Below are 24,959 nucleotides of genomic sequence, written 5' to 3' on the forward strand. Positions count from 1 at the left end.
AATGTGGGTGTAACGAATTTGCCCCCTCACGCACATAAACCACACACAAACCAGTCAGACAGACACCATCATTTGTTTCTCTCACACTCCGAGACCAGACTCTGTTTCAACGGTAGACTCCTCTGTCAGCTCTGAGCACCTCCAGAGACGCAAAGTAAGTGTTTGCGATGTTTTTGTGTATCTAGCTAGTAATAACCCCAGAGTTACCCGCGCTAGCTTGTGAAAACACGCCGTTGGAATGCCCCCTTTTTTTGTACTTTGTTTGGAGACCTTTTGTTTAGTTTACAACGGTCTTTATGGGCCGTTTATTTTCTGTTAAAGTTGCTGGAAACTTGTTAATAGAGTGAGTAGTTAATTTTGTCGGGGAAATTTGAGGAGCTGGTCAGTGGACGGTCAGCTAGCCGTGAAAGACACGAGATGCTGTGTTCAGTGTCAGGCAGAGCTAGAGTTTCAGTCCCAGGAGTCATTCAGATGTAAAAATACTTTTTCAGCCAGATTCAAGTCCTCGCTTTTTGTCGTTTGTACACGTTTAATGCTGGTGTATTGACTTTAATATGTTGTGTGAGAGCTGTACGTGTTTGTTGGGCAAACGTTAAAACAGATGTTCAAGGTTCTGCTTTCGACATGGTGTAATTACATTATTTCGACCTTCCTGGACACTGAAAAAATGGCTGAGTGTGGATAATTGTTATGATTGGTATTTTGTGATTATTTTTTTAGACTTTACACTTGAGCAAATGAAAAAAAAAAAACTAATAAAACAACTCCCCCCCCCCCCCCCCCCCTTTTTTTTTTTTTAAATGAGGCAACGTAATGCAAAGTTTAAAGCGTTTAAGACCAGTGACGTACCTATGAAATCTGGGGCCCAAACGTATGTGGTCTCACATGCCAGATCGGTATAATAAACACGTGAAAGCATGTGAAGTAAAGCTATTATAGTTCACTCAAATATATTTTCACATCTAGTTTTAGTTAACTGAAATATAACACAAAACAAAAATGAACTAAAATAGAATTACAGGGAAAATATTTTCAGTTTAGTTTAGTTTTTATTTAAATTTGGCAAAGACATTGATAGATGTGTTTATTGAGGCTCAACTGCATTTAAAAAGGAGATCAGCTTTGGGTTAGTATCTTGCCTAAGGATATTTGGCATGCAGACTGGAGCAGCCAGAGATCGAACCACCAGTCTTCCAATTAGTAGATGACCTGCTCTACATTCTGAACTACAGCCACCCCTAAATATTAATAGATCAGTAGTGGCTAAATCCTGCCTCTGACATTTTCCATTAATACAGTTTAAAAATTGAGAAAAGCTAGTATTGAAACGAAAAGTAAACAAATTGCCAAAAAACAAGAATTAAACTGAAACTAAACTGAATTGAAAGCAAAGTGCACATAAAACACATACTAATCAGAAAATTATAATAACTGATGTGAAGTGGTTATTAGTTAACAAGATTATCAGCATCAAAGTCTTTTTAAATATGAAATTTGAGCACAGTTCATCCCCTTAATGCAGTAATTACAGTGTGAAGCTTCAGGGTAAAAGAGTTCAAAGTTTTCACGTCTTTGTTATACTGTGAGCACAAAACATACAGGTGGAAGCCTTCTACATCTGGCACATACACAGAAAGATTACAGAAAATAAATCCCTAAATAAAATGAATTGTAATTAAAGTAAATTAGTTTCCAACAATTCCTATCAAAATCTTCTCCCATGTTGATCTTAATAAATCCCAATAAACTTGTGGTCTGAATATTCAAAGTAAAAAAAACAAAAACAAAACAGGTGACGCACTGACACTAAAACGTATTATTTACACAGTAGCCAGTATTCGTGGTGGATATAAAATAACTTTTAATTACCCACTTATTGAGTCTGTGTCTGATATTGTCTGTAATCTGAGAAGATGGGGCTGTTTTTCGAATTTTATACATTTCTCTTCATTAATCCAGCTAGTTAAGTGCTCTGATACTTGTCTATGGAACAAGAAGAACAAGAAGAACCAGAAACATTTTTGGCCATTCTCCAGCAGGAGTGGCCTAAACCTTTTGCACTTTTCACCGTGGAGGCTCTGTGGGAGCACTGGGGGGGGGAAAAAAAAAAAACACATCCAAAAAATGGTGCTGTAATTCCAGGGTTTGGGTGGTCCTTCCACATGTTAGGGGCCTAGTAACTGTTTTATTTCTCTCAGTGCAACAGCCCTAATTGTAAGCTGAGATAGTTTGAAGTGGAAGCAATGAGTAAGCTACTGAAATTCTAGGTAACATCCAGTTAATACAGTCTTGCAGTCTTTCTGCATTTGTGGTATGCCTTTAAGCAATTTTGTGGTGTACGAGAAGAAGTTGAAGTCTGAGTAGGCAAATGAATTCTCAGTGCCTGCCTGGGCTCAAACGCCTCTCTCGAAAGTTTAATGTAGAGTAGAGTAAGGGACTATTTTGAGTGTTTGCTTATTCTGGAAGTATTTGTGATTGGACAAATTGTTAAATTTGTTAAACTGTACTTCAGGGTTTGGAGAACAGTTGTAGATTGACGTAATCGAGTTACTCAGTGGTTTTGTTGGACCTATAGGGCCTATACAGAATAAAATCTAATTTTGGAAGCACCATAACAGGTATTGATGACTCGCTGTAAAGGTCATCAGCAACTAAGAATATATGCCAGCAGGGCTTTCTAAAAAGTGGACCAAACTACCAATGAAAACTAAAAAATGATGTATTAGAAAAGAGAACTTTCTGGCAAAAAACCTCCCAGACAGAAGTCTCTCTAAAAAAAAAAAACCCTCTCCCACTGCTGTTGCACCACAAATCATTGTGTTAATAGATTAGTAATTACAGTTTTGTTTTTGTTCTTGTTTTTTTTTCTTTGACTCTTCTTGGTCTAAGGATGTCAAAAGAATTTCTTCTGGTATTAAACTTTGATATTTAATTCTGTTAAAATTAGATTCCTTTCTTCCCATTCATTATTTTTCATTCGGCTGCTGTTATGTATCATTGAATTTAGAGTTTGGTGGGGTTTTTTGCTACTCTGTTTTGTTTCGTTTATACACAAAATGATTGTCTCGTTGCCATAAATGCCTCATCTTTTCTACTGAATAGTGGGGGATTTTTTTTTTTTGGTTTCTGACAGTTTAAATGTCACATAAGTGGAAATTTGAAATCTGTCATCTCACAAAATTCCATCCATCCATTTTCTATGACCTGTAAGGGTCCGTGTCATGAGGACAGCAGTGTAAATATAGCTCTTCCTGTCCATCCTCACTGTCTTCAGCTCTTCTTGGTGTTCCTAAGCCAGCTGAGAGACGACATCTCTGCTGAATGTCCTGTATCTGCCCTAGAAAATCTCTCAAACACCTTGACTAGGATGGGACAAGGAGGCATCCTAGTCAGATGTCCGAACCCCCCCCCCCCCCCCCCCCCTTTTGTCTTTTCTGATGTAGAGGAACGTTGGTCATACTCTGTCCTCTCCCGAGTGACTGGAGTCATCACGCTATTTCTAAGGGGGAGCTCAGACACTTTAAGTCCTTTCTACTGCTTGTATCTATGATTTTGTCCTTTCTCTCATAGCTCACAGCCCGTAGATTGTAGGAATCTTGACCAGTATATCGACATTTATTTGACAATGCTGGACTCCACTGTTTCACCACTTGTATAAATACTTAAAAGTTGCTACCTCAAGTAGAGGAGCTTACTTTCAAACCGGAGCAGGGATTTGACCACTTTTCCGGCCAAAAACCATGACATCACAATTAGAGGTGCACATCTCACCCACACCACTTCACACTCAGCTTTGAATAGAAAACCAGAAACAGTAGAACCCCACCCCAGAAAACAAAGACGTAATTCTGTGATCACACATCTGATAACCTCAACCCCTTGGCTGTTCTTAGAAACCGAGAAACGGGAACAAATCTCTCTGATTTATTGGCAATGATGTGACTTGATATGGTTGGATGGGTGGATAAAAACATTGTCAATTACATGATATAGTGACTGTAGACCAAATCTGTGTTTAGTCTTGTTGCCACAGATGTGTCATCATTTTCATTTACGTGGGTAGGTACCAGGCACCCAACCACAGATGGGGAGTTTACTGATTTCTTTTGCCATACAGCTTGTCATTACATAGATGCAAAATGGGAAATCCCCTCCATCCCTGAAAACCCACTGAGGTGTATCAACTAATAAAGCAACTGAACTGATAAAACATCGTCTATATTACCGACACCCCATGACTCAGGCGAATTAAAAACTTTCATAGACATAAAAAATAACATGTTGACGAAAGCTATCAATACTAGCAGCCCTGATTCTCTGACCAGCAGCCCTGATTCTCTGACCAGCAGACCGCAGAGGCGGATTTTACTCCAGGGGCTGTTTCTAGGAATGCATGCATTTTGAAGATGTTTTCTTTTGTCACTGAAATGCAGCAGTAAACAACCTACAACCTGTTCGTGCATGGTGATCAACAGTTTTTGAAATGTTAAAGCAGGATTCTGGCACGATATTGAGAGCTTTAGTAGTACCAGGATGGTGTCTGGTTCATTCGTTCCAACACTGTGGCCTCACAGATGCGTAAGTGGGTCATATTAAATGGGAATATGACCCATGTTAGGAGGAGGTAGTAGAGGGAGCTTGGCACACTGCCTGACGTTTTGTGTTCAACACGACCATAGCTGATCAATGCTGGGTCCATTTCAGACACAGTTGCTGCCATCTGCCATTCGTGCTGTCTCGTCTCTGTAACCCATGCTTGTGAACTGACCCTTTGTACAAACACTTATTTCAGCGTAATGCTTTTAACCTTTTATTGCACCCAAAATACTGTTAGTAGGTGTTCGCACCTTACGCCAAACCACAGGGAGGGAGATGGAGGATGTAAAGAGGGGGGAAAAAATGTGTGAGATCACAGGGCCGGGAAGTTCAGGTAATTCTGTCGCGGTTTTATTCAGGGGAATTTTTCTTTTTTCTATCCTGCACATTGTTTTTACACCAAGCTGAGCCTTCACCTAGTTCAAATTGGAGAGATGAAAAATAACCTTTCAAGTAAACTGCCTTTTGACATCAGCAGCAGCATATATATATTTTCTACTTGTAATGAATGGTTAAAATCCCACTCCTGGGTGGCTGTTTAGCTCCACTTCCCATTCCACTGCCGAGCCTTTATTTTCACATGCTTCCAGGAAGTTAACTGTGATTGGCTTTGACTGTGTAAGCTACGCAATAAGAATTCTCTAAATGCATTTTCAACTTGATCTTGTCAGTGTGCGAGCTTCTATGAAAGCTATACTCCCAAAAGAGTATAACCTCAGTTACTGCCTCGTAATAAATTAGGCTAGCACTAGGGCTGCCACAAACGATTATTTTGATAGTCGACTAGTCACCGATCATTTATGCGATTAGTCGACTAATCAGATCATCATCCACTGGACGTAAAACTACAGCTTATTGCACCAGCAGCATCTGCTCTTATATAACTATCATTAGCTTACAGCTTTAAGCTTTTAAGGTGCTAACTAAAAATAAAGACAAGATGATAGTTTGTTCAATTTTAATGAAATTTGCAGATTGTTTCGGTAAAGTTTAATAAACTCCTTGCTATCTAAAATATAACAGGACACCGGAGTATATTCTCCAGCATCTCACACTTCTGATAATCAGCTGTCTGCTTGACGTTTATTCAGCTGTGTAAAAACTATAACTTTAATCTCAGACAAACCGATTTACTCAGGAACAAATAAAATACAAAAAAAAAAAAAAAGCCAAACAACAACATTTTTAATTTATCTAAGTGACTCATATATATTTAACCTGAGTCGCGAAAGATGGCGGTGGGTTTGAAAACAATTTGCCGGGAGTCCGGTGTTCTCACGGCGCTAGTGACCTAGCCCCCGGCTAGCTATCGAGCTAGTGGGTAACAGACGTCTCCGAAAACGTCGGAGCGCTTTTGAAAATATGTGGTGTCCTGATAAACTGAGCCGATATTTGAGGTTTACACAGCTACATTCTCGCCTGAAAATATGTTAAACGTTTATTTTGTGACCCAGAAAGAATAATAAGAGTAATATTAAAACTAACTAGCTACCGCCATTGTTGGAAACTAAACTGGGCCGCGCTATGAATTCTGGGACACAGCTGCTTCTTCTTCTTCGGGGTTTAACGGCAGCTGGCATCCTTGTACATGCTGTGCTGCCATCTTCTGTTTCAGTCCGTTATTACACTCTTAAATCCTGCTATTATTCCTGCGTCTTTTGCGATCTTACAAAGCTTCAAACGACACGTCGACTATTAAATCAGTCGTCGACGATTTTGATAGTCGACGTAATCGTGACTAGTCGACAAATCGTGGCAGCCCTAGCTAGCACATTATCTTATTTATGTTTGTTGTTTCAGAAATATAATAAGTAGCATTGAGGCATTGTTGGGAACTGTTTTAAGATGGACTGGGGGCTCAGTCAGCAAACAATGGTTGTCATAACTAAGCCTTTTTTTAATCCCCGCTGCTGCTCACCATCTAGACATAAAGACCAACAATCTCCTTTAAGGATTATCTACTTTGCAAGGGTATCTGCTGTGTGGTTTGGGCTTTGCATTGTGTGTAGCTTTGTAAATATGAAATTGTGTTGGTATTTCTATCAGTATTTTTATGCTACATTTAATAAGTAATAATATTGAAAGGCTTTTGATAGAGCTGCTCTACAGACTGTGTATCTGACAAACAACTTAAAACCACGAAAGCATGTTGAATCTGAAGTATTTGTTTGTCTGTGTTTATGTTTGTGTAGTCTAAGTAACTCACTCATGTGATAGTTACCAGCAGTTCAAATGAAATTTGATGGTAAAACCAGTTTGAACTACACTGAACAGCATCAAAGCTTTGGGGTTTGGTTGTTTTTTGCTGGGTTTTTTTTTTTTTTTTTTTTTTTTTTTTAAGTCTGTTTTGTAGCTTTTGGCTTTATTTGTACAGTGAAGGAGATAGACAGGAAATGGGGGAGGAGGAGAGAGCGAGGCAGTGACACGTATCATAGATCTGACCCGGCTAAGTTTAACTAACAACGAGTATTGTTGAGCAGAACCTATTTTTCATATTATCTTTAGGCTATAATTAATTTTCATGTTCTCTTCTTTGACATACACAGTGTCTGGAAAAACACGGCAGCTTCCTTTAGGCATAATCTGTAGACAGACTTCTTATCAAGTGAAGAGGAAACGAGATGTGATTAAGAGATGTCAGCAAAGTAAATAGTCTTCATTTGCAAGTCATTTGAGTGGATTTACAAGATACATATTGTTAATTTGAACTGTTGGTTAACATAGGCAAAAGAAAAAAGAACTAAGTACATGATTACTTGTTACAGATACTGGAAGAAGGTTTAGATGAAATAAGTGACACAGGAAGAGAGAGCTTGTCATGAGATATACAAGTGCCTCCATGTTGTATTTCAGACTCCTCGAATAACCACAATAGCTGGTTATATTTCCTGTTTTTCCTTAGTATGAGAAAGCTGTGGTGAATATTGTCGTTGGACTGGTTCTGCTCAGGCTGAATCATGTTACCAGGGAGGCTTCATGAAGTGTACCGAGTGTGTGGTGCTGGCCTGGCCTACTTTTTTTTTCTTTTCTTTCTTTTTTTTTTTTTTTAAAGGGAAAAAATTACTTTGAGAAAAGTCACCAAGTGCACTCTGTGTATGTATGAAACCCAAACAGGCTGCATGTGAGCATGAGGTAAACTACTGTAAAACAGTGCAGCTGATGATATTCTATTCTAAAACCAAGAATATCAGACAGTGAAGGCCTTTCCTCGAGGATGTGATCACAGCAGTGTTCGGTCGTGTGTTTATTGGTTGTAGTTTTATACCATATAGGCTCCTTCATAAAATTCACTGCAAAAAAACTGTTGCTAACCAAACTCGTTGTTTCCGTGTTGTGTTATAGCAGTTGGTAGGTTGGTCTAGTCTCTCTCGATTTGAGATAGTAGTACACGTAACCACACGAGCCGTCATCCTCTCCACATAGCCGTCGTGACTTCACCACTCGTCACTTTGTGGTGGTCCTCCTGCTGCTCTTTCCAACCAGGGTGGTTCTTCTTGTTTGTCAAGAACGCAACTGCATTCATTAACAAGTGTTACTGTGAAAACACGATATTTTCCAACAACAGGGCAGCAGTTGTCGCACAAAAGAGGGAATAAGTTGGTCGGTTGAGCTATTTAAGCCTGGAGAAATGTGACTGTTTAAAAATGAACTAGGCTGACGCTGCTTTGAAGATTTGAAGCTGTGTTTAATCAGGAATCCAGCTGTGCAGATTTCTCGACGTCCTTGACTCAAAGCTAACTTTCCTTGTTGTGTCTTTTCTTCATCTTGAGTCGGTTTGTGATCTCTCTCTCTTTTTTTTCTTTTTTTTTAATGTCTTGCCCACGCTTTACTGTGATATAACTCTCTGACGTTAATAGCCAATAAATTCTCTTTTGTCTCCCAGAAACACAGCCATGGGGAAAGGATGCGTTGCAGTCACCAAATACTTTCTATTTCTCTTCAACCTCCTCTTCTTTGTAAGTATCTGCACATGCATTGCACACACTGTTAGAGTAACCCAACTTTCACCTTGTCAGCAGTTTTGTTTAGCTAAGCTAGACAGACGAGTATGCTGCATCCTACACTTATGACGCACTTAGAGTTGCATGATGTCTTTCAGGGTTATATTTGAATAACTGTCAGATGCTGCCAGGGGATGGTAGAGATACACAGGGAAATGTCGCTGTGACTCTCTCTGTGATAGGAGATATGAAGTTCGGTCAGGTCTAAATTACAACAGATGGTTTCTGTTTGTTTCCTAGTCGCTTGGGCTGGTCACAACATAAAGTCCAGAGGTTCATACAACCCCAGACTCCTAAAACTGACTCTGCGAGGATGTCCAGACCTTTCTAGTGGGTCTGTGGCTGTAAACCTGATGCAGACCTTTTGATGTGAATGCGCCACTGGTGTCTAATAGGAAGCGTGTGTGTCTGTGTCAGTGTTTGTCCATGTGGACAGATTAGTCTAGGGGAGGTTAGGGGAAGCCAGGAAGTGGAGGGCTAATGATGGCTGCCGGGAGCACAAGAGTCTCTCTAAATGAACGGCTCTTAACGAAGGCTTTAATTACTGCTGGGAGGTTGGGGAGGGGCAACGATACAAGTGGATAGCTGGGGAATCAACAGAGCCTCTTATTTGAGAATTTTGCCCCCTCTACAGTGCCCCACAATTTCCAAACAAGGCCCCGCTTAATTACATTGATAGTCTCAGCTTCATAGCCTCATTACAAGGGTATATAAAGTAAATCTGATAATTTTTGGAGGCTTTAAGGAACCAATTACACTATGTTCCAGTTTCCAGTTCTGTTATGAATACTGATGTTAATTGTGAGAAAAGCCTGTGGAATGACTGCCTCCACATCCTGTTTCTTTCCAAATGTTGTTATGAGAGAAAGAGAAAGGCAGACAGAAACACAAGGGACAAGATGCAATCAGATGTATCCCACATGTGACAGACCAAGAGAGCAAAAAAGAAAAAAACAAACCAACTACAAACCGTGTGTAAGACATTAGAGCACATATTGTGCCTGATTTTTCTCTGTCACCTCCACAGGTGTTTGGAGCCCTTATCCTGGGCTTTGGACTGTGGGTTCTGCTTGATAACAAGAGCTTCATTGCTGTCCTACGTAAGTACCTCCTCTCTACAACTAATGCAGATTTTATCCCCTGAGGCGCATTCCTAAAAGGTCACGAGGGTCTGCTCACACCTTACTAAAAGTGTGACTCACATATGAATGTTGATGACTTCCTGTGCACCCTGTAGAGATACAGACACACACTGACAGGCACATCTGTGAGAAGTGGGTTACTCAGGGGGGATGACGGGCTCTTGATTACTAGGGCATCTTAAAAGGTTTCATCTTAGGGTGGAAAATGGCAGTTGTATCCCCCTCCTCCACTTTCCACACTTTGAACTTGCCCGTTTTCTTAGTCCTACAGATGGCAGAGGTGCTAGATAACATTTCCCACTTGTACAGATGTTCTCACGTATCTACTTGTAGACACTGCATAGTAAGAAATACGTTATTATTGCAGTTATCAGCTTTCTTAAAGATAGAAACGTCTTCAACTACTGTGAAGAAGACTGGAGAAAGCATAATGAAGCCCATGTCCAGATTTGCCTGAAAAAGCAGAGAACCACGGATGGAAACTCTTAGTTGCCATAAATCTCTTTTATAAATGCTTTCAGTGTATTCATCCCAAGTGGAGCATTTCCAAGAGCAGCAGTCAAGTTTTTTTCTCAGTTTGTAAAGAGAAATTCCTTCTTTTTATTGTCTGGCAACTTGGTACATGTTGGAAGTCAGATGCAGCACTTTCTTCTACGTGACTCTGATACCTCTTTCCTATAGGAGATCTGCATATGTCGTGTTTGCCAAAGCAGGGTCTAATGTTCCATTTAACTCAACCTCTGATGAGTGGTTTTGTGACCTGATTCACTGTGCCAGGCTAGAAGGGCTGTGAGATTTACTGCTCTTAGACAGACTCAGTTTGAATCAGTCAAATTAGATTAATTACTGTTTTGTTAATTGTTTCGGCGCCTTGCATTGTTTGGTTTTACGGCATCGGCTGAACTTTCCAGTGATTTTTAACAAGTACGATTAATGGACTAAATAGAAGTCTGAATGATCAAAAATAAAAGTTGAGTTCTTTGATAATGAGATAAGAAAATTCTAGGTCAAGTAGAGCAGAAGTCATCTGTATTTTGGTTGGAAGTTTGGGGTTATTTTTTCATTTGCTATCTTGATCGATTGTTTGTGAAAAGAGTAGAGTTTGATCAAAACAATCTCTAGAATTGACCTTTATTGTCCTAAAACTTAGTGAGTCCAAGGTTGTTGTTCAGCTGAGTTTGGTTATCTCAAATTAGGCCTTCAGGAAATAAAGGCAGTAGAGTGTGCATCATCCTTTTCAGCCTCAGGCCTATTGTTGTGATAATCCAGCTGTTCCCCAAGAGATAGCATGATTCATTCATACCTTATTCGTGCTAGGAGGAGTCTAATGACCTCCCCCCCTACTTGTATTTATGTTCCCTATACCATGGACTGGTCAAACTCTGCTCCGCCTTGGATGTCTAACCTCACAGAAAATATCGTATCACTCTGCAGAAGAACAAAAGCTCCAGCCAGCTCTGTTTATTGACTCTTGTGCATTCCCCTCAGAAGCTTGGTCTGCCTATAAACAGGATCTTTGTGTTTTTAGTTTCCATTCTTTATGAGTTATATTAGCAAAGGCCTTTGCAGCTGTCCCAGTGACTTCAGGCAGGGAAACTATGAGGATGTTGTGGTTTCAGGCGCCCCTGCCCCCCCTCTTTTTAAGTTAAAAAAGACATCTTCCCCTCACTATATACTCGCCTATATCAGAGCACTGATGTTAATAGTTTACTGTAACATGATGCCTTCAGTTTATCTTGCTGGCGTTTGCTAAAATACAGCGTGCATATTATTTAGACAAGTCAGCCTGGGAGTCAGGGAGAAGCGGTATGTGAGACGGAGAGCGCGCCAAAGCACTGTTTGGAAATGTGCTTCATATTAATTCCGAAACTTTTACAGAGGCACAGGGAGAGAAAAAGAGAACATGCTGGAAAAAGATTTTCTTTGGACTCTTTCAACTCAGAATTCAGCAAAGTAAAGGAAAAAAAACTTGATCTGCCTGTGTTTAATTTTTAAACCTGTGCGTATAGTCAAGTATGACTTTTCGCCATCTGTATGGAAGCTCAGTGTGTGGCTTCGGTCATGTTTACAGAAGGACCTGCAGCACCAAACAATCCTAACTCCTGCTCTCCCTCGCCAGCCGTCTTGAAGGGCACCATGAGTTTTCCTTCTTTAAATGGAAAGTTCCATGGAAACCACTGAAGTAACTATTTTAGAATATCTAACAGAGACCTACATAGAAACTTGCCAGAGTAGATGACAGAATAGCACAGTAACCAGGCTAATACATGCTGACTGCAGGAGGATGCTATGTTTTTGGTATTACTCCAGAAGCACACAGATGCAGGAAGCTTGTAAAGAACAGTTTCTGTTCTGCTGCTGCAACCTTTGAAACACCTGCAACTGGTCTTAGGAGTACAAGGAAACTGTTGTTTTGTTTTTTATTTAAAAAGGCTTCATTTTTCTAAATGTGTGATGAAAAGATGGAAAGAAGAACTAAGCAGACTCAGTACCCCGATTGTGTTTTTCAGTTAGCTGCTGCCAAGGTTTTTGTAGTGAGTTATGTTAACAATCTAAAACTAAGTGTGTTGAAACATTTCCGTTAACTGAAATTAGCCTGCATTTTATATTATGCAGGCTAATTAAAATATACAGCTTTAATTCTGTTTGGTGACATTTTTCATACAGAGGCTTGGATGTCTACATGATTGTATAATTCTGTTTGTGAACTAAAATGTTGCTTCTTACAAATACCCATGTTATTGCATTAGAGTTGCACTGCAGTTCCTCAAACTTCTGGGTGTATGTTATTAGTTTGCGTAAACACCGGGCTGCATGAAAACCACACACAGAACATCTAATTTAAACTCTGTAGTTAATAATCATAGCACACCGGTTTACCATCTACATGGAAAATACATGTTTGCGGTCCACTGTAGCTGCATACTCTTCAAGTGAACCTTCAGTGCGTTGAATTACACTAATAAATGTAATGATGACAATATAGGAAGCAAAATGTCGGCACATATCTTGCTGTGTCATGTAACTTTTTCTTTGCTTTTCTCTCTCGTCTGACTATGTAAATGTTGATTTGTTGCACCTCTAACTAGAGCCTTAGAAATCTCTTACATGCATTAATATATTTAGTGTTGCTAAATGTTCTCGCTCCGGCTCCTAACTGTACCTACTGTATACTTTTATGCATGTCCCTAAATCCCTCAGGTTAATTACTGAAACCCGTGGACATCTGTTGCTTTTGCAGCTACTAGTTGGTTGTGTGTGTGTGTGAGGGGAGGGTTGGGCGTGCGGTTATGAGAAAGACAGAAATAACATGCCCCAGCTGAATACCGGATATAGAACATACAACATGGTTGTCTGCCTCCCTTTTAATGTTACCTCATAAACACTCGATACACGGTGACCTCAATACTTTCAGAAAGTATTCTTAAACCACCACAGCATACACTGTTATGGTAGCCCATGTCGAATCAGCAGTGTACATGCATTCAGTCACATCTTGTTCATAGTTTTGGTAAGTTTATATCACGTATTTAAAGGTGTTTCAGTACTAACAAGAAATTACTGTAAATGCTGTAAAGGCTTCCATTTAGTGTTCTGACAAGTTGCGTGAGCTATAAAATATTATTTATAGTTAAGACAGGATATGAAAATGTGCTGCAGCCATAAAGATTTTCTGTTTATTTTTGTTTAATGATGCATCCTGTTCCGATAAGTGCAGATGATAAAGTGTATCATGGAGGTTTTCAAAGTAACATGGTGCTAGTTCAAGAAGAGCTAATGTTCCTTCTTTGCAGTCATAAAGTAGAGTAATAAAGTTTAGCTTGATTTTAACAATCTTCAGAGATATTAATATTGACTGTGCATCTGACAGAGCACATATAAAGAAAAGCAACACAGAAATATATTCACAGATATTAGAGGTGAGGTGTCAGAGCCTTTCTGTCTGTCAGCTCTTTTACCAAACTGTCGCGAGTGAGTTATCTGATTTGCTGTTTTGTTTGCTTGGCCCAGGAATCCTTGATAAGATGGAGCCATTTGACAGAGCTCAAAATCTAGCCTCATCCGTGGATTGAGCTTGGAGTCTTTGGAGCTCTTCCAAAGCAGATAACACACAGAGTCACATAATGGCTCCAATTTATCTCCTCTCCAACCTTCCCAGTGCCGGCCCCCTCCTCCTGCAGAATCCCTCCCACTCTACATACCAGAAAGGGAAATCAATTTATCTCGCCACACACTGACTTGTCTCAGTCTACTCTGAGAGAAAAATCTTTTGTGTGAGAAAAGAATGTGTTCTCACACAAAAGCTTGCATGATTTCAACATAGAAAATTTGCTCGGTGAACGAGGTTTGGCTAACCGTAACCTGTGTGTGTAAAAATGTGTTTGCAGAAGTAAAAAGGCCCCCACATATGTGGTGCAAAAGTCTGTCTCATTTGGCCTGCTAGACACAGTTGCATTTGTATTACAGTTAGTGGAGAAAAAGAACAGAAGTCAGGGGCCTGTCACCATAAAAATCATGTTTGTGCCACCCTTTTAGATCTCAGGAATTCTATATGTTGATCTCTTTCTGTGCCCCTGATTGTTTCCATCTTCTCCAGAGGAATCATCAGATACTGTGAAAGTGGCCTCATACATCCTCATCGGAGTGGGTTCCCTGACGATGGCCATGGGCTTCTTTGGCTGCATTGGATCCATCTACGAAGTCCGTTGTCTTCTGGGTCTGGTGAGAAGCTACACTGACTTTAAACTCTTTTTAATCTCTTTTGCCTCTATCTGCAATCGAGTGCATAATTAAAACAGTAAATACTGTTCGAGGTATTGTTTCCTACTTATTTATATTTATTCTCTTATCGTTTTAAACACACAGAAGCTTAATTTTATTTAATGAAACATTCACCTACCTGCTTGAGCTCTCAAGGCTAAGAACATGTGGTATATTCCTGCTGACATTAAAACCCTTCAGCATTTCTGCTAAATGTGTGCTGCCAGGCTATCACAGCATGTGTGGATTTACAGGTGGGGGGGTGGGGGGGATGGGGATAAAGCCAGTAAAATGTAGGGGATACAACAAGAGTGGGGATGGGTGCGTGACCTACAGTGTTAAACCTGCAAGGGGTTAACTGAATAACTGCTGTGACCTACTTCTTCCAGTGACAGTGACCAGCTGGCAGTAGAGCCTCTCTCTCTCTCTCTCACTCACACACACACACACACACACACACACACACACACACACACACACACACACACACTGAGGGAAGACTGGAAAAGCTGGATGTGTCTGCCCAAAAAGTGTTTTTCTCTTATTCTGTTTTGTTTCTATTTGTTACATGTGAATAAATTTCCATTTATTAGAGTTGATAATTTGTTTACTTTCTATCTATTCAGTACATTAACTGTGTGAGGATGAGATGCAATAAAAAAAGTTAAGAGAACAGGTCCAGATTATAAGCTTTACCGTTGGCTGATCTCACAATCGTCTCCTACACTGTTTTCAGCACGGCTGCTATCTTAGTCGAAGTCCTGTTATGACTCTACATTTATGCCTCTGCAATATTCATTGGATCACCTCCTGTGTGTCATAACAGTGGACCTGCAACTTGATTGTCATTTTCGTGAAAAGGATGAAAATGTAGGGAAGCAAAACTGGTGAGCGGTCCAGAAACTTCTGCGTTTTGAGTGTGCTCTGAGCTGACAGGAGATGGCTGGCTGACATGCACCATAATTCACATCACTTCTGCTGAATGTTCTTCTTCAGAAGCCCCAGAAAGTTCGAATAGAGCTCCACGTTGACAGTTTCACCGCAGGGAATGAATTCACTGTGCACCATGTTGGAAACTAAAGTGACTAGTATGCCCTCGGTCTCGCACCTCTCCCCACACACTTGCCTTAGGGCTTGGAAACTGTGGAGTCTGACACAAACTTCAGGTTGATTTGAAAAGACAAGTTAAAGTTTGACCTCTGTGCAAGTTTGAGGTCTGTGGTTTAATCATAGAGCACGGAATAAGATCTAAAAACAGCATTCATGCTGGAACTTGTCGGGACCAAAGCAGCCATGTCTGAGAAGATAAGCTTTAACGTGAGATTGGCCTCATTAAATTCTTCTGAATCTGTTTTTAGAGGGGGGGTTTTTTTCATTCAGAAAAAGTGTCAACACTTGTTTTGGTGTTTTGGCTGCCCAAAAATAACCGAGTTTCATGATATTCAGGACTTAATAATCTATTTTCTATCTATCAGCTGCGTGTGGCTGGATATGTTAGTGTTCGTTGAAAGTCTTCCTGCTGCTACTAATTAAAAAACCTAAACTAAACCAGCAGCCTATAATTACCTGAAACTTGCTGTGAAACTGTGCAAAGCTGATGGGAACTACAGATATATGTTCACCAATACAAGCTTTCTTACTTCATTCACTCCTGGTAAAAAAATAATTATTTTATCTGCTTTAAGATTTGGATCGGTGTTTTTCATCTCTTATCAGTGGTTATGTAAAACTGACATACGTCTTTGTCCCCTCACAGTACTTCACCTGTCTCCTCCTCATCCTCGTTGCCCAGATCACTGCTGGAGTTCTCATTTACTTCCAGAGAGATCGGGTAAGAAGCTAGTTTAGTTGATCCTGCTTTACTCTCTTCCCCTATATTTTTTTTCACATCTTCTTTCTTTTTGTGTTATATTTGTTTCCTTTTTTATTTTTACCATATTTCCTAATTTAACCTGTTTCCCCCGCTTCTCGTGCATTCTACCACCTACCACTCCTCCACCCACTAGTACAGTTTGGGCCCACTGGGTACTTGTTTCCCCTTCACAGCTTTCGCTGGCTGTGTGTACATTAACCTGTAAGGAATCCAAAGTTCAACAAATGGAAAGTTTCAGTTTGAGTTTGTGTCATGTGATTGGATTGTGAAAAGTGAGATAAAGAAGGAGGACAGGAGACATGTGATAACAGTACCGGAAGTAGTTTGTAGGTTGCTGTAATCGAAGGCTTTCGTCATCATATTAGTGATGTGGAGCGAGTGTGCTGGAGAATCGCATTAAATGATGTTTTTAAAGCTTTAATCATATGAAATAAGTCTGTCTTCATCTTCTATACGTTAGTACTTTTCACCCCAGAGGCAGAAATTGTCATCGTATTAACTATCATGTCACCCATTTCTGGGTGAAAAAAAAGTTTTAAACAACAGCAACCAAACTGTGGCAAAGTTTAATCCTTTGATAGATGTTATTAGCTCGGCAGGGGGGCTTGAATTAAAACACAAGCTGGCTAAAATAAAAACCATGACAAACAACACCAAAAAACAGCTTAAGATTTTCAAAACATTTTGGATTAAATTTTAAAAAGCTGTTGCGTAGCTGTAAATGTGTTTTTCTGAACTCCTGATGTTTTAATGTTTTCCCCCCTTAAAACCTTTCTTATACAGGTCAAACCAGTAATAGCACCACCTTTGTGTTGTTCTAAAGGGAGTGTTAAGTTGGAGCACATAAACATCTAAAACCGGTTTTGTTCTCTAAACATGGCCTTTCTTTTCCAAGACATAAAAAGCCTTTCCCTTGATAAACCTCACCACTGCGCTCAGGATAGGTGGTGGCTATTTCAGCCCTCCAGCATTTATATGCATGTATGTGTACGTACATGTGTATCTGCGTATCTGTAGCCCAAGACACCCTCCCTGTGTTTAAGGCTCACCACAGGGCAGGGTGGTGCCCATTCCCAGAATAGGGCGAGGCTCTCGCTGTAGAGCCTCAGAAGCTGCATCTCTGCCACCGCTCTGTGGTCGTACACACATAAACACGGAGTCGTTCTCTTGCTAAGCTGTATTTGAACAATGTTTGAGCCCAGCAAGAGACGTCACATAGAAGAACCGACTGCGGCGGTGCTCGAAGAAGCATAAATTTAAAATTTGGAAAAGAACGATCATCTGTGGGATTTGTGGGGGGTTGTTGCTTGTTTATTTGCTTTCCTTCATCACCACTGTTTCACTTCCCCTCTCTGGCTGGTGTTCAACCTTTTTTTTTTTAATGCCTAAAATAAAAAGCACTTTTATTTACGTACAGCCATGGTGTGTTTTCTGATTCTTAGACACTGATAATAATATACTCGTATTCAATTCCAGTTGGCATATGAGATGGACAGCATTATTAAGACTGTGATCATCACCTACCCCAATAACAGGACCACAGAGCACCCCTTGGACTACATTCAGAGGACGGTGAGTTGACGCTTCAGAGTGTTTCCACGCCTTGTCGACCCCCCCCCCCCCCCCAGGCGTGATTACTCTAAATAATTCTTCAAGAATCACATTACAATACATTATAAGCAGCTTTTCTATCCTTTTTAATGCGTAACTCAGTCAATCAACAATTATCATGCAAGCAGCTAACGGTGTGATTGCAGCTTTCCATACATCAGGAGAGACTAATTGTGCTGAATAGTTGTAGGTCTGTAACCTGCAGCCTTCGTCTAACTTAACTTTCATCCAATCCGGTGGGCTCCCTAAGTTCCATCACATCCACCGTTTTCTGGAGACAGCCTTTTCAGAACTATACAAATAAAACTGATCTGAGGGATACGTGAAAATATGTGTATGCTTTGCACTTTGGATGAACTAACTCATTAAACTAATCAGCCTGTACCCAGTTTCTTCCCTCTCTTCTTCCACCTTTCCCTCTTTCTTGCCAAGCCTCTTTCCTCCTGGTCTTTCTGAAAGCAGCAGCCAAGAATACATTGTTCTCAAATATCATAATACAAGTACTCATTCACAGAGCCAAGGGATTTGCTAATTTTGGATCCAGTTTCATTTCCAATTCATTTTTGTCTCTTTTAAAGAAATAAAATGCAGCAAAATCTTTTCAATCCATCCTCTGTGGAGGTTTTTGTGTTTCTAACTTGTCTAACATCCTTACTTTCTCCCATATTACCAGATGAAATGCTGTGGTTTTACTGGGCCGGGCAACTGGTCTGAGAACCCTGTGGTCAAGAACAGCACCCAGGTGCAGTATTCCTGCTCCTGTCGTAATGATTCCTTGCCTGGAGTGGATAAGGCGCTAGCAGGCCTGTGTTCAACCTTGTCCTCGGATCCACCTGTTTATGAAACGGTAAATAACACAATGTAAAGTCTGCAGCCTCCTGTCTGTGCGCTAAGAGTTGAAAATTAGGCGAGCAACTGTTAAATTATACAACCTAGACTGAAATTGTTTTATTTCCATACCATGATATTGCTGCTTATACAAATTATTATTATTATTATTATTATTATTATTATTATTATTATTTTTGGTATTTTCTTTAATGTTTTCTCCAGGCAGTGGGACAGCCCCAAAATACTGTAGTAAAATTAATAATATCACAGTATTTAAAAAAAAAAAAAAAAAAAAAGGAATTGATGATCTGCATGTTTGATTCGGCCTTTATACGTTAGAGAGGCAGGGCTGAGATGGTTTGGACATGTGCAGAGGAGGGTTAGTGGATACACTGGACAAAGGAAAAGAGGAAGGACACAAAGAAGATTCATGGATGTAGTGAAGGAGGACGTGTAGACGGTTGCTGTGACATAGGCGAATGTTGGGGATGGGATGAAATGGAGGCAGATGATCTGCTGTCATCAGAGTTTTACTACAGTTATTATCACTGCATTTAAAAAGTATCTTACTTACTGATTGGATGTGTACTACAAGAAGTATAGACTTATTTGAAGTACTTTGCAGCTGCACGTAAGCATAGGAATGATTTTTAATTTATGATTCTTTGTTTTAGGGAATTTAACGATTTTTAACACTTAATGTTTGTGTCTGATAAGGCCCAATCAGCATTAAGGTAAAGTAGATGTCGGAGTTGAATTTTCCAGTAGTCTTAGCAAACAGATTACTGAAGCTTTCAGACTAAGACTGGGTGGAGATCTTAAAACACAACTCTGTTTTAAGGGTCCTAAAACTGTGGAGCAGAATGGACAGTAGACATAAACAGAGCAAAAGTTACACGTTTCAAAATGAAAACCCACCAGTTTGGATTTTTGTTTTGTTTTTAAGTCTAGGCCATGGTTAGGGAGATGACACAGACGTCACACCTTTAATCTTTACAGAACTGTTTGACTAAGACTGGCAGCTCAGTGTGCGACTGTGGTTAAACTCAATCAGCGCCGTGATCGGTGGCAGCCGAGGCAAATTGTTCATACTGCTCTGATTTATCCAAACAGCAGTACAACTCCACCGTTCTGTTGTTTGGTCTGCGTGTTTGAGAAACTTTACACTCCCCAGTCGCTCCCTTCCTCGGCTAAGCTAAACCTGTTATTCTTCCCCTCACAGGCTCAACCCAGAGCTAACAGTTGTGCTTTCAAAAGGCTCAGTTCATGTCCGGCTGTGATCCTGTAATCATTCATCTCTCTGCATGTCCCCCCCCCCCTCTCTTGTTCTCTCCTGTAGGGCTGTAAAACCACCATAGAAACATGGCTAAAGGATAACTTGGGAGTTATTCTGGGGATCTGTGCTGCCGTGGCAGTCGTGGAGGTACAGTATCCGCCTCTTCCTGTTCTGATTTTTATCAAGAGTGCCTTAAGGCTGCCAGTATATTTGTTTTTAACTGCACCATGTCTGCGTTTGCTTGGATCGTAGCTGGTATACAGTTTCAAGTTAGGTCAGGCAGACACAAGATAAATAAATGCATTAAATTATGTTTGTTCATTACAACGATGGCAGAAAGCAAACATATGTGTTTAGATTATCGTAGTAGATAGACTTTATAATCCTCCATATATACTGCTATAGGCTACTTTTAACTCCTTCCTCATTCACAAAAGGTCACCAAAGTGGGTTTGAGTTCGAGTTGAAGATCTGTGCCTTCTCTCGAGGTCTTTCCTTTATGGATCTTTTGCTTGTTTTGTTAGGTGAATGTGTAACTACACCGACAACAGCAGCTTAATCCTACACCCAGGTGCCACATGTACTGTTCCTTTAAAAGTTTGGTCTTCATTACCACACCTCTGGCTTCAGCCAGTTAGCTTAGCTGGAAGCAGAGTGAAACAGCTGGCCAGCATCTGTACATAACTCTTGTAGGCAGAATCTAGTTTGGTTAAAAAGAAAAGCTTCTCCTTCCTCTTTAACTGAATGTCAGAGGCACTAAAAGGAAAGTGAAGAAGCCTTTAGAAAACAAAACCTCCAAAGTTTTAGGAAAACCAAAAACTTATTTATATAGCTTACCTTTTTTGAATAATATATAAATGTAGGTGGAGGAGAGTGTTTGAACCTTTAGAATTTGCAGTAAAATTGAAGGTGAAATTAGAATCTGGCTCTTTATGTTAAAAAAAACTGGGAGGTATTGAAGTACGATCCTGACATCTGAGGTTGTGAATCATGGCTCAAAAGCGAGAGGCCTGAGGTCCTCAGAACAGAAAGCAAGCAGTGTTTATTTATGTAGTATCTGTCCCTGCTTTTTCTATATAATAATGTTTCCAGTAGTCTCAGTTTCTGCCGTTTTAGACTAAAACACGGTGCTGTCGTTTTCAAACTAAGACTGGATATGTAGTGTTTCCAAAACGTCTCACAGACAGGAATCACAAAGTGCTGACACAATGCAAAATTTTAAAAAGAAAATAAATCGAACAGCAGATTAAAAAATTTTAAATTAAAAGACAGTGTACAATATTTTTAAAAAATACCCTTTTTTTGAAGCTAAACTAGGGTTAAGGGTACATTACATTAAAGCAGAATTTGGGGAAACACGTTTCTCATGCCAGCGTAAATGGACATGTGCGGTTGAAGCTCTGCAGTGGACATAACTAAAGTATGTGAATATTGTTTCAAGACAGACTTGGAGAAAAAAACAAAGCCTGTGGTTCAATAATTGTAGCCTGTTGTAAATACACAGAAATTCTTTGGTTTTATCACCTGCATGTTTGAGTGCACACTCTGCTCATCAGTTTCAAATGCAATATCTAAGCCGACAACTCCTCTTTCCTCCAGCTCCTCGGGATGATCCTCTCCATGTGTCTCTGCAAGAACGTTGGCCGGGAAGATTACAGCAAAGTGCCGAAGTACTGAGCTGATGCTGGAGCCAGCTTCACATCACACACACAGATGGACGGACTCTCCCTCTCTCTCTCCTCACAGCCCAGTCTTACTTACACACACACACACACACAGACACACACAGACAAATGACAGCTGTCTCCACCATTTGAGCTTCTCATGTCTGCACAGCTGTACAGATTTCTCACGCCCACATGTACACAAACACACACACACTTCTCAAGTGTGATATATTTGTGGACCGTAAGTTGAAAAGTTACTTAATTTTCCTCATTTTATTTGTTTTTATTTTTGATGGAACCTTCTGGCGTTTGATACTATGCAAGTGTTCATTTGTATGTCGTCGTCTTTTTTCTTTTTTTTGTGTCCCCTTGGCTGACCTCAGTGATGCGCTTAACCCTGTAAAGTCATAAGAAAACTGCCAGAAAATTCTTCATTTATTGTGTCTTAATTGAAAATTCAGACACATTTTTTTTTAAATAAAAGGAAGTATTAATTTGCGTGTAAGCATTTAAATTGGTATCATCTTTGCCACAGCCATTTTTTATGTTTAAAAATGTTCTGTTGCTTTAAAAAAAAGTGCAATGCATTGATGATGTAGAAGTCTCAAAAACTCATGTATCAAATGTACACCTGGCGCTACAGGGTTAACTGGTGAGAGAAAGAGAGCACTTTAGTGATATTGAGTTAGCTGAGAGCCAGTTATTCTGACTTCAAGGCACGGAGATGAGAGGAAAATGGGAGGGCGCATGCTACTATCTCAAGGTATTTTTGGTGCAGTGGGTGGAGGATGGATGCAGGGCATGGCTGCTGCGGTGGAGGTTTTGGCTTCTGTCGTCAACTCCTCGTACCTAGTAGCCCTCTGTTGACACCCACCACCGGCTCCACCTCATGCCTACCCATCATCTCATGTCTGTCTTCCTTTCGGGTACGCATGATTCGTAATGAGCGGCTCTTCGAAATGAACTTTTCTGTTTGAAGTACGTATGCGTATGATGTGTTGAGTGAATATTTTATTTCTTTATGTTCTTTTTTAGTATTTTCATGTTATCTGTTCTTTTTTGTTGTTTTTAAACAGCTGTATATATGACTTTAGATAGTGATCGTGGCATGTTGAGTGCTCGGTCAGCGTTTTATATGGGAAAGCTTTCACCCACATGTTCCTGTTTTAAGACGTCCTATTGTTCTTCGGTTCCTTCGGTTCTTGATGAAGAGCAGAGCACAGCTGCCTGTCAGCACTATTTTGGTCTGAATCGGAGAAATTGGATCCCTTGGTAAATTGTCATCAGTCTTAAAGCTATATTTTCATTTCCTTAACATGGCATGGTTGTTTTTGAACTTACACACAGCTCTTGGCTTTTATTTTGAAAAGTCATTTTTTCGTGTGTCTTTTAGCAGCTGTGTGACCACAGTGGATTTCTTTCAGAGCGTGACTGTTTTCCAAGAAGTTAGTTTATAGTATCAGTCCGTGAGAAAAAGGAAAGACAAAAAAAGTTGTAAGTTATTACATATTCAGAAACTGACTCTTCTCCCACTTATACTTTCTTCTCTAAAAATACTTTTTACAAAACCTCTTCTTTTCCTCATTTGTTTTTTTAGCCGTCTTCTCCATAAAATCCCATCTTTTCACTTCAATACACTATTATAGCTCAATTTATGGTTAATGAGCACTTTCATGAGCCTTCGAAAGCGTGTTCAACACGCTGTAATTACAGAGGATTAAAAGCTGTTACAGTCAGCTTCTACTGCGTGAGCTGCCAAATTGAAAACATTAATTTAAGTTGAAGAAAAATGAAGGTTTCCTTAATGTTTAGAATACTTTGTACACTTTTTCCTTTGTGGAACTTTTAAGCCATGTTAGTAATTAATTGTTTCTTTTTATTACTGAGAATTATTAATAAACATGAACCCACTAGAAACTGTTGACTGCTGATTTCATTTTATTTAAAACTCCAGTTCGAAGTTGGTACGACTTCACGCACAGACTGGAGTCAATCTTTCGCAGGCTGCTTGTTATTTGTGTGTTCAGATGTCACGTTTGTTTGTTTTGTGTTTTACTCAAAGCAACCAGAAGATGGCAGTGTACACCTAACATTTGCACTTGGCTAAAATGAGTAAATTTCCCTGTTATGGCCTTTTATGTGTAAAATGAAAGACTTCTCATCACTGGATTAATTATGCTCTAAAACCCTGATTTATAAAAGCTACAGGTTTAATTAATGGGATTCATCCAGATTCTTATGAAATTGGTTATTTCACTACCTTTCCAGTTTTGCACCTCTAAGCTAATTAATTTCTTTTTTTTTTATCGTTTCTTTTCTTCGTTTTTTTTAAAAAAAATTTATGTTAATTTAGTCTCACTACCCCGTGGCTCAATACAACAAAAAGCTCCACACGCAGAAATTTCGCTGCTTCAACAGGATTTTTCCCCTGTAAGATTGTCTCATGAGATCTAAATGCAGTGACTCTTATCAAGGAAAGCGAGCCCCATGATGTAATGTCATACCACAAGCTAATACCTCACCACTGCCTTTGCTGCTTTTAAAGGAAACATGACAATTACAGCACAGACCTTGCTGCTCTAATCCACTATTGTCTAAGGCACTTAACCTCAGTGTAATGAGTACAGCTTAGTGTCCTCTCAGGAGGCTGCTTTTACATCTCATCAGTGAGCTTCAAGAGGCAAACATCACCTTATCATTTAAAGCACAACACTGAACTTAAACAACTGTGGCTGCTGAGAGGGCAGACCAAAAGGAGCGAGAATTAAAACTTCCAAAACTTTTCTAAGATTTTCATGCTGGCAAAAACTCACTCATCCTAGTTTGTTAGGTACGCCTGTTCAACTGCAAATATCTAATCAGCGAATGTCATGGCAACAACTCCATGCATTTAGACATAAAGACATGGACAAGATGACCTGCTGAAGCGCAAACTGAGCATTAGAACTGAGAAGAAAAGAGACTTTGAATGTGGCATGGTTGGTCTGAGTATTTCAGAGTATTTCACTCCTGTCAGCTGATAACAGGAATCTGAGACCACAATTCAAACGGAGGACTGGAAAAATGTTGCCTGGTCTGTTGAGTCTTGATTTCTGCCTCAGCATCCCGATGGTAGGATCTGAGATTGAGGCAAGAAAGCATGGATCTGTCCTGCCTTCTATTAATCCTTCATGCTGCTGCTGGTGGTATAATACGATAATT

General features: G+C 39.9%; 1 protein-coding gene across 1 annotated transcript; it reads left to right on the forward strand.

Annotated features, from left to right (window-relative positions):
• cd82b (CD82 molecule b) lies at positions 1–23,675 on the forward strand. The gene is made up of 9 exons (XM_082542500.1): positions 1–154; positions 8,480–8,552; positions 9,625–9,697; positions 14,337–14,461; positions 16,257–16,331; positions 17,850–17,945; positions 18,658–18,831; positions 20,155–20,238; positions 21,691–23,675. Exons 2-9 carry the CDS (start codon positions 8,490–8,492, stop codon positions 21,766–21,768), a joined length of 768 nt encoding a protein of 255 aa, XP_082398626.1. The 5' UTR covers positions 1–154; positions 8,480–8,489; the 3' UTR covers positions 21,769–23,675.
• The last annotated feature ends 1,284 nt before the right edge of the window (positions 23,676–24,959 follow it).

The sequence above is a fragment of the Aulonocara stuartgranti genome (genome assembly GCF_965226115.1).
Source record: "Aulonocara stuartgranti genome assembly, chromosome: 7".
Lineage (NCBI taxonomy): Eukaryota > Metazoa > Chordata > Actinopteri > Cichliformes > Cichlidae > Aulonocara > Aulonocara stuartgranti.

Coding starts and splice junctions, on each gene's coding strand:
- cd82b (XM_082542500.1), top strand. CDS start 8,490: ATGGGGAAAGGATGCGTTGCAGTCACCAAATACTTTCTATTTCTCTTC. Junction 8,553..9,624: donor TCTTCAACCTCCTCTTCTTT/GTAAGTATCTGC, acceptor TCACCTCCACAG/GTGTTTGGAGCCCTTATCCT. Junction 9,698..14,336: donor GAGCTTCATTGCTGTCCTAC/GTAAGTACCTCC, acceptor CATCTTCTCCAG/AGGAATCATCAGATACTGTG.